The 10,609-nt window shown below is 44.5% G+C and overlaps 1 protein-coding gene across 1 annotated transcript; it reads left to right on the forward strand.

Moving 5' to 3' along the window:
* The first annotated feature begins 5,552 nt into the window (after positions 1-5,552).
* On the forward strand, positions 5,553-7,187 carry LOC115677019 (anthocyanidin 3-O-glucosyltransferase 2-like). The gene has a single exon (XM_030600068.2). It carries the CDS (start codon positions 5,658-5,660, stop codon positions 7,110-7,112), a length of 1,455 nt encoding a protein of 484 aa, XP_030455928.1. The 5' UTR covers positions 5,553-5,657; the 3' UTR covers positions 7,113-7,187.
* The last annotated feature ends 3,422 nt before the right edge of the window (positions 7,188-10,609 follow it).

Here is a 10,609-nt window from a genome sequence, read left to right on the forward strand (position 1 = left end):
TGATTTTATGACTAGTTGGAGGATTGTATTGATGGCTTTATGCTCTTGTCACTATGATCTAAACCCATTAAAGGATTATCATTATGCATACAGTTCTCAGGACGTCTATTTGGGCTAAGCCACCAATTGACATACGTGAATACCTATGTGGGTGATCTTGGCAGGCATTGTCACGGGCGTTAAGCGTGTGATAGTTAGTTATTGCGCACTAGATTGATAAATAGAATGGACCATCATTGATTGCTTTGGTATTACTGATTGAACAGGTAATTTTTATATGTATAAAGTTTTTTGAAGTGATATAACTTATCTTATCTTGTACATATACTATGTACCGGATTTCGACAAATGTGTTTCTAAAGTGTTTACAAATATGCATAATGAATGCTCGATCTACTTAGAAGATATTTTTATACTACTCGATGAGTGGTGATTTGCTCATCCCATTCATCACAATTCTTTTTCTGGTTCTACAACTATAGGCGAAATAGGACAAGACCAATAGCAATAGAGGACTTTTAGGAGTTGGATTTTGGTATAAGTAGAGATATTTATACATATGTTGGAAATTCATTTGTTGGGTTTAGTATGTCAACCATTGGATATATATACATATAATTGTTGGTGGACTTTAGAACTATAATCATGTAACCAGTTTGTTGTTTCATCACACACACACACGTATATGTATATGTATATATTGAAAATGTGTTAATGTCGATTATGTGCATGAGGCTGCGTCCTTTAGATAGGAGGACGGCCATGTCATTTTCCTGCTACTTGTAGAGTCGGGGGTGTGACACCTCATCATTGATATGATTTGCACCACGATTATTTCTCAATTTTGTGATCAATGAGTTAGCTGTTCAAGTTGGTATCTTAACTCTAAGCTTTTTTTTTTTTGCCTCAACAGTTAATCAAACAAGGAGCTCCGTAGGCTAGAGATCCAACCCACGTCTCTCTCTATTATCTCGTTTACTTCCTCAAGTATTGCAGAGTCCTCGTGGACGAACCTGGAGTACCCTTTAGTTTACATTTTCCGGTTTGCGAACTAATTGATTGAAGACCGATCTTGCGGCCGTTATATGGAAGGCCAAATCAATAGATTATACCGTTCTTTCTTTTGCAGTCGGGAAATTTCCAAGATAGAACAACGCACCCTTTGTTGGTTGACATTTGTCAATTAGTTGTCCCTTTTCCTCAATGTGTCGTCGAACGATTGACAATTGATGTTGACGACCATGATAGTTGAGATTTATCAATTAGCTGCCCCTTTTACTCAATGTGTCGTCGAACAATTGACGATTGATGTCGTACAACATGAATTATTAGTTGAGATTTATCAATTAGTTGTCCCTTTTTTCTCAATGGGTCATCGATTCATTGACAATTGATGTTGTGCGGTGCAGAGCCCCACTTGCAATAGAGAGAGAGATTGACACAACAATGAACACGGCCTTTGTTTTTGGGGGGAAGAACAGCAGAAGTGTCAAAAGTTGTGTACGGAGCTCACTTTGGTGCCAAAAATTTCATTTGGATCACTTAAGTGCCAAATCGGAGGAAAAATGATCACTTTGATGCCAACGGCGAGAGATTCTGGCCAAATTAATACGTGGCATTTATAATTAAATTTTTAATCTTAGTTGGATTTTTTTTTAAATTAATCTACGTGGCATTTCCACGTATATATTTCGATTTTTTAAATACTTTTTTGATTTTTTTTCTTTTTTTTCTACTTTTCTTTTTTTCTTTTCTTTCTTCTCCCTTTGGTCACCGCCGGTGACCGGAGGCCCGGCGGGGCCGCCGTGGCCTGGGCGACGGTCGGCCTCGCCGGATCTGGCATGGGGAGCCCTCGCTGGGGCTCACCCTCGCCCATGCGAGGCGAGGCCAACCTCGCCGGGGCTTGCCCGTCGTTGCCCAGGCGAGGGTCGGCCGGGTCTCACTTGTGGCGGGTGGCGGCGGCCTCGTTCGGGCAAGGCCAGGCGGCCGGTGGCCGGCCTCCGGTCACCGTCGGTGACCAAAGGGAGAAGAAAGAAAAGAAAAAAAGAAAAGAAGGAAAAAAGAAAAAAAAAGGAAAAAAGAAAAAAAAATTATTTAAAATAAAAAATGCTGACTGTATCTCCGGCGAGCCACATTGGCTTCAGAAATTAATAAAAAAATGTCACGTCGGATTTCTGGCCAAACTGACCGGAGTTGGCACTTAAGTGATCGTTTTTCAAAAATTTTGGCACTTAAATGATTCAAATGAAACTTTTGGCACCAAAGTGAGCGCCGTACACAACTTTTGGCACTTCTAGTGTCCTTCCCCCTTTGTTTTTGTGCACTTGTGCCTGTCGTCGTCGCTCCTTATAATATGCGTCCCTTTTTGGTTTTTTGTGGAGTGATTTCTTTCGTTGGTGGGCTTTTGTTATTAATAAAATTCTTTGTGGTGCAGAAGAAAAGTGACCCTTGCTTTTGATGAAGTACATTAAATATATACACAGACATATACATATACATATACATATACATATACATATATATATATACATATATATATATATATATATATATATATATATATATATATATATATATATATATATATATATATATATATATATATTGCACCCTTTAGGTTTATAATCAACAGAATGATCTTGCATATGCCTGTGTAGACAAAATTTTTACGTACAAGTAAAATCATAGAAAAGTCATACAATGAATGTTTATTGTGTTAACGTGTAACATCCACGGTTTTGGTCCATGTATCGATCATGGGAAACGGCCAGGGAATCAGTGTGCCGATATTGAGGACTGGTCATGAACCGATCGGCCCGGTCAGAAAGGGCGAGTGAGGACCAACCATGGTCCGATCAAAGGATCGGCCACAAGTTGGCCAAGGGATCGGCAGTGAATCGATCCACTAATCACGTAAGTCGACCCAAGCTATTCGGCACTGGATCGGCCACTTGACCATGAGGGTCGATCATGGGACGATCACGCACCGTCACGGATCGATCGACGGACGGTCATGGATCGATTCCACGAGGTCATGCATCGGTCGCGGGTGATTCCGCTCGGTCATGCATCGGTTACGGGCGACCATGGACCGATTCCGTGCGACCGTGCATCGGCTGCGGATCGATCGATTCCACGTGATTACATGATAGCCGAAGGTCGAGCACGGATCGGTTATTCTTGACCATGGCTCGGTCATGAACCAAGTGACTCACCAACTTAGATGGCAAGGAATTATGTGGCAACTTAGGTGGCAAGTTACTTTAAGTAATCAATGTGGGCATTTAATGAAGAAGATGAATCACCCTCTTAGGTGACCAAGAAGAGATTTGATAATCATTGCCATGAGATTTGGCTTAGAGAACAAGTTAGGCTAAGTCATCATTATATGATGACTCATTAGCCAAATGGACTAATAGGAAAAACACACCAAGGATCCTTAATCATTTCCTAGGACCTTAGGGTGCTACATAACTAAGATAGCCAAGTCACTCTAAGAAAGTTCATTGGACCACTTGTTAAGGCATTTAATGAGGGAAAGGCCTATAAATAAGGCACCACCCCCCTTCATTCTCACCCCCCTTAGCTCACTTCTTCTTCTCCTTTCCTTTTGCACCTCTCTCCTTCTCGACTTTGCTTGTCGTTTCCCTTCACCATTCGACTTTGGACCGACGTTAATGCGTGTCAGCTCAAGCCACGAGTCATGTGTCGCGCTCGATTCATCAATTTAGCTTTAATATTATAAGCCATGACACACATACACACCTGTATGAGCAGGCTTTCGGGTTTTGTTTGCATTGGCTAACAAACAAAGATAACAATCTAGCTTGCGTGAATGCTTGTTGTGTGGTCACAAAAAAGAAATAGCTGTCGCCAATGGATTTTGGTGACATTGCCCGGTGGATTCTAGATGCCTAGCTAGAAGCTTCTGAGAGTGTGGGATGCCTGGTGGATTCCGGATGCCCAGCCTGAAGCTGAAAGCCCTTGAAAGTACGAGATGCTTGGTGGATTCCGGATGTTTAGCCTAAGGTTAGAAGACCCTGAAAGTATGGGAAGAATCGTGTGAGACGGTTAATGAACATTTGATGCATGTTGATGTGTATTGTTGTTAAGTTTGTTGATAAGTTGAGGGTAAATCGTGCCTTAACAGTAAGTCGAAATTGATCACCTGCATATAGTCGAGGTACAATAATAGTATTGCTATTGATTTGTCATTGATGTTGTGGTGCGAGTAATGTTAGCATGCTGGGTTCGACAATGAGACGTCCTCTTAACTCAGGATTAGTGATTTTATTTACCGAGTCTTCGACTCACTCCGTTGTCTTTTCAAACTTGTAGGTATGGATGTCTTACCTTCTCTTCGTCATGGTGTACCGATTTTGGAGTTGCAGCCTTGTTAGAGGAGATAGGAATCCCCCGGCCTATGTTTTTGGATAGGAGCATATTGTCAACAAGAAGTACCCATAGAAAAAAAATGGACTTATAAATGTACTGAGGCAATATGGAAGTATTGTGTTATGTATGGTGTTTTCCTGGCTGCTTGTTTGTTGTGTTGTCCAGGTGTTTGTTGTTCTACACGCTTCCACATGATTGTAACGAAAAGATAAAAAAGAGCTAGGTCGGCGACGCACCTGGAACGTCGCACCAATAACCCCCAAAGTGAGGTCGTTACATAAAGTACATGAATGAAATAAAGATGGGTGCATCGCACGAGCAAAAATGACTAGTAGTAAATAAGGGTTTATAAAGACAAAAAAAAAGGGATCGAGAGAAAGACGATAAAGTTAATGTTGATACAAACCTTTCGGATATGACTCGTGAATTAAATTAAGGTAAAATCACTTTCAATCGTTCTATTAATTAACTATCACTTATTGCATCGATTAATAATCTGATTTTGATAGACTTGTAATATTCTTACAATATTGCTTATTGATATATAATGGCTATTTGTCAAGGGATGAGAAAAGCATTGCAAAGAAAGGGAGGAACGAGTCGCCAGACCTAACCAATTTTATATTCTTCTCATCTGGACGAAAAGTCACAAGTAGTATTAGGTCTACATTTAACCAATTTTTATGTTCTTCTAATCTTGACGAAAAGTCACAAATAGCCTTAGGTCTACACGGATTCAATTAATAAGATCGATCCGGTGACGTGACAAATCCCAAGATGATATGACCATGAATGGAATTAATACTTAAGCACCGTAAATGGAATTTTTGGACATTCATTGGATCTAAAGGTGGATCGAGTCATGCCAATAATGTGATGACAGTTCAAGAGTCACTAAGCACAGTGTGGAGTCGAAACTACGCCTCTAATTGATTGCAACCAGCAAAGCCATGACGTCGATTTCCTCCTTGCCGTTCAGGCATCTCTCTCTGCTTTCTCTTCTTTCTAGTTCCATACAAATAAAGAATAACCAATGTCTCACAAAGAACGGCAAATATGCCAGCACAAAAACGTATACAACCAAGAAGTCTCACAAGAACGGCAAATATGCCAGCACAAAAAAGTATACAACCAAGAAGAATCTGCCCCACCTCACAACACGACGATACATAATAATCAGCAGAAAAGGCGTCGTGCCTCGTCACCGTAACTTCAAAAACAGTCGCAGAACTTCCAAAGCCCTCACTTGAGCAGGGGAAATAATGGCGATGACCCATGCCGAGCTCGTGTTCATCCCAACCCCTGGCATGGGCCATCTCAAGGCAATGGTCGAGATGGCCAAGCTCGTCGTCAACCGCGACCCCCGCCTCTCCGTCACCGTCCTCATCATGAAGTTTCCCTTCGACTCCTTCGTCGACTCGTACACAAACTCGCTTGCCACCTCCGTGGCTGCCCCACGCCTCCACTTCGTCCACCTCCCGCGCGAGGACACCGACACTGAATTCTCCTCGAGCCATTTCCTCACCAATTTCGTGGAAAGCAACAAGCCCCATGTTAAGCGGGCTGTTGCTGAGCTCGCTGACTCGGCCGGCTGGACTGGGCGCCTCGCAGGGTTCGTTCTTGACATGTTCTGCACTACCATGATCGATCTGGCGGACGAGCTTGGAGTCCCGTCATATGTCATGTTCACGTCGAGCGCTGGGTTCCTCGGCATGATGCTGCACCTCCAGTCGCTGCAAGACGAGTACCATGTGGACATAACCGAATTCAAGGACTCAGCCGCCGAGATGGACTTCCCGAGTTTCACAAACCCGTTGCCAACCAAGGTCTTACCGCCCCTGGTTCTGACGAAGGTAACAGTCCGACCGTTCCTGGAGCACGCTAGGAGGATGAGAGAGACCAAGGGAATTATTGTAAATACGTTCGACGAGCTCGAACCACATGCACTGAGGTCCTTGGCGGGCCTCGGGGCGCCCGCGGTGTACCCCATTGGGCCCATACTGAATCTGAAGGGTGAGACTAACACGAAGGCCTACGGTGGCCGCCAAGGCGATGACATCATGGAGTGGCTCGATGAGCAACCGCCTTCATCGGTGGTTTTCCTGTGCTTTGGGAGTTTTGGGAGCTTAGGCGAGGACCAGGTAAAGGAGATGGCCTGCGCGTTGGAGCGAAGCGGGCACCGCTTCCTGTGGTCTCTACGACAGCCGCCGCCGAAGGGCAAGGTTTGGTTCCCAAGTGACTTAGTGGACCCTACGGAGGTTTTGCCTGAGGGGTTCTTGGACCGGACGGCCGCCGTCGGGAAAGTGATTGGATGGGCCCCACAAGTTGCTGTCCTGGCCCACCCAGCAATTGGGGGTTTCGTGTCGCACTGTGGATGGAACTCCACCCTAGAGAGCATATGGTTCAACGTGCCGGTGGCAACATTGCCTCTACACGGAGAGCAACAGTTCAATGCATTCGAGCTGGTGGTGGAGCTGGGCCTTGCAGTGGAGATCAGGATGGACTACAGGAGGGATCCCAGGATGGAGAGCGATTTCGTCGTGACAGCGGAGGAAATAGAGGGTGGAATAAAGAAGTTAATGGAGGAGGTCGACGGCGAGAGGAGGAAGAAGGGGAAGGAGGCGAGTGAGAAGAGTAGGAAGGCGTTAGTTGAGGGCGGCTCTTCTTACTTGTCTTTGGGCCGTTTAATTGAGGACATCTTGAATAATATGCCTTAATTGAGGTGACTGCAATGGTTTTAGCAGTTCTGGTCTATGCCCGTTGAATAAAGAGAAGTGGCTTTCGTTGTGCTAGATCAATTCGTCCTCATTAAAGTCAGCTTAAAGTGGAAATTTCAGATGATTCCCCTTTTTCCTACATGTAAGCCCTCGCATCGCATAACGCTCCAGAAAATTATCAAACACCTTCTCTCTGTGCTGGGGAAGAGCCAAAAGTTGTAATAATGGATGCCACCATCGTAGCTTCTTCTTCCTTCTTCTTACTTCACTCCACCTCGTCCCGCTGGACTCTCTTCGCGCTCTTCGAACTCTTCCTCGTCCGGCACGCCTCGTTTCGGACAGCTCGAATTGGTCCCCATCGATCTTTGGGATCTCCAATCTCTCTATTCGAAGCACAGATGGCCACCGTCAACGCCTCAAAACCTCCGAGTACGCGCCCTCTCTGTCGGTGGTTGGTCCCCCCCAGTCACCCCTCGTTCTTGCGCCCCCTTGTTGCGACTTACGACATGTCGATCCGAGCTCCATTTTTATGGCGTTTTTCGATTGTTTGGTTACATTGGTGTGTGCGTGGATGCCACCATTCGCTTTGTCCTTTTCTTCTCGCACTGTTCGTGAAAATACTTCACCTGCACCGCAAGTACTACCACCTTTCAAAGAAGTTTTCGTCTTAAAGTGTCCGTGAACCATTCTACCACTATCGACAATCTTCGGATTGAAGATAGCCAACCTTTTTCCCATTCGATGATTTATATCTGTGAACGAAAACAATTTGCGATTTTGCATGAATATAGTATTCTGAAAGTTGCCTCACTCATGTGCTTCGTCCTCGCTCTCACCGTCGATGCATGAAGCATGCTAGGGTTGATTCTCCTTCAAATTCACCGGGCAAACTTACATTACGAATTAATGCGAGTGACCAAGGATATGATGTTAAGGACTGAATACGGCTATGCCCAATGTTTATCTTAACGATTTGGGAAAATTGTCCAAAAATAAAAAGTCCTAAATTTATTATACAACGGACATTTCAGCCTTAAACATTTCAACTTAATTAATTTAATCCTAAACCTTTCAATAATTTGTCAATTGAGTCATTCCGGCTAATTTTGGCCGAAATCGCTAATATGACTGTCCAGTCAATGCCAATGGTCCTAAGTAGCATTGGCACAGCCGGCGCTGATGTGGTTAATTATTTAAAAATTCTATTTTTATCTCTCTTTTTTCTCTTTTTTTCTCCTTTTTTTTATGTTTTTTCCTTTACTTTTATCTTTCCTTTTTCTTTTTTTTCCCTATTTCCCTCCACTGATTGCTAGGTCTTAGCAATGGCCGGCGGAGGTCGCTAGCCACAGTCAAGGGCTGGGATGCCTCGCTGGCCTAGATCCGGCAAGGGCTCACATCCCTTGCCTAGATCCGGTGATGGCGTCCCGTCCCTCGCTGGCCTAGATGAGAGACGTATCAATGAGGTATTTTTTGAATTTGGATTTTGGTATAAGTTGAGATAGCTGTATATGTATTTACGATGGATGTTGACACCTATTTTTAATTGCACAAAATTAATTACACAAAAATTTAGGAATTAATGTCCTTAATTCGTAAGCAAAAAATTATTTAGTTTCTAATTGCATTGCATATAGACAATAGGCATATTTGCATTAATAGGGCCTATTAGAGCATATTTTTTTAATTAATTTTCAAAAAAAATTAATTATTAATAAAAAAATTGGATCGGGCCGGGCCAAGGCTGGCCCGACCCGACCCTCTTTTCCCCCCTGCCACAGGCCCAGCCCACTCCATTTTCTTCTTCCCCTTTTGCGTGAGCTGGGCCCGGCTCGGCCTAGCTCTTTCTTCTCCACCTTCCCCGGTCTAGCCTCCCCCCTCTCTCCTCTGCTCTCCTTTGTCCTGACCCCGCCTGGGACAATGCGGATTACCCGCTCCACCACGCAAAATTGCCACGAAAGTCTTCAGTAGGAGCGGTAGGCCGGTGCAGAGCGTTTAATGGAGCAGAGAGTGGCGTCATCGTCGTCGGCTATACAGGCCAGCGAGAGGAGAGAGAGAGAGGCTGGTCGGCTGGGTTCGGTTTTGGTGAGCAAGAACAGAGAGGCCATGAGAGAGACCCGGAGAGATTGAGTGAGGCAGAGAGACGGAGACCTCTTCCGGCGACCACCGTGCTCGTACCGCGGCACAAAGAGAAGAGGAGACGATCCAGTTCGGTCGGCCGAGAGAGAGACAACAGAGCGAGAGGCCAAGAGAGAGAAAAACAGAGTGAGAGAGCAAGAGAGAGAAAAAGAGAGGTTTGAGAGTTTGCAGGGACTGAGAAGAACGTCGGTCAGCCTCCCCGTTACCCGCGGACCAGCCGGAGACCTCCCAGACGTGCCGCCAACCGGTGAGTCTCCTCCGGTCCTCTGTTTTCCCCTGTTTTCTGGTACTGTTTGATCAGGACTCGCGCCGGCCGTTTCGCACAAATCCCGGCCCATACCGTCGTCGATCCCGGTCCCCACTCGCTGTCGGAAGCGAGTCGTGGTTGCCGGAGCCGACCGAGTCGCCGGAGGAGGTCGAGAACCCTTGATTTTTGTCGCGCCCCCCACCTGCTCGATGAAATGCCTCAAAGAGGTTGGTTCGTTTTTTGGCCGCTGGCCGACGAGCGAGACGTCGGACGGTAAGAGACTGGTTGAAGAAGCTTGGGGACAATCTCCAGAGGCCAATTTTAGGCCGGCGCCGGTCTGGGTCGGTCGGCGAGAGGCCGATTTTTGGCTCTGCCGGTGTCCAGGTATGCGGTCGACCCTAGCCGGATCAGCTGATCCGACCCGGTCAACGCCCTGGGTCGGATCCGTTGACCCGGGTCGGTTCCGACCCGATCCGGAGATCCGACCCGGTCAACGTTTTGGGTCGAATCCGACCGACCCGGATCCGCCGATCCGACCCGATTTTAATATTATATTATTATTATATTAATATTTTATTTTATTTTATTTAAAAAAAGAAAATTTAAAAAATAAAAAAATTTTAATTTTTTTTTCCGTATTTACTTCTTATTTTATTATTATTATTATTATTATTTTAAATTTTCTAAATTATGTGGTGTATCTGATGTTTTAATTTAGTATTGTATTAATATGCATGTTGTTAAAATAATTGCATAAATTGCCATGTTTAATTTAGATAAGCCTATAGTGTTGTGCAGTAGTATGCTGCATGTTGTGTTATTATTATGCATGTTTCTAGAATATAATTGCATGAACTGTTTTGAATGTCGTTTGACTTAGTTAGGACTAGAACCTAAGGCTGCATATCTATTTTGACTGCTAATCGTTTATGATTATGCACTCGCATGATCACTTCACATGTTAGGAGAAATGTCCTAAAATCAATCCAAATTGCCTAACAAATATTTTCAGAAATGAACAGGGTAAAAAGGTACCGAAAGGGCATTAGTTATCCAACTAGTGTAACCAAGTCCCCGAACTCATTTAATCTCTAGTTCGTAGGAATAGGGTGAT

The sequence above is a fragment of the Syzygium oleosum genome, unplaced genomic scaffold (genome assembly GCF_021117445.2).
Source record: "Syzygium oleosum isolate NSW1041296 unplaced genomic scaffold, Sole_v2.1 Sole_v2.12, whole genome shotgun sequence".
NCBI classification, from domain to species: domain Eukaryota; kingdom Viridiplantae; phylum Streptophyta; class Magnoliopsida; order Myrtales; family Myrtaceae; genus Syzygium; species Syzygium oleosum.

Bases quoted from the DNA above. Each gene is read 5' to 3' on its own strand.
- LOC115677019 (XM_030600068.2), top strand. From the start codon at position 5,658: ATGGCGATGACCCATGCCGAGCTCGTGTTCATCCCAACCCCTGGCATG.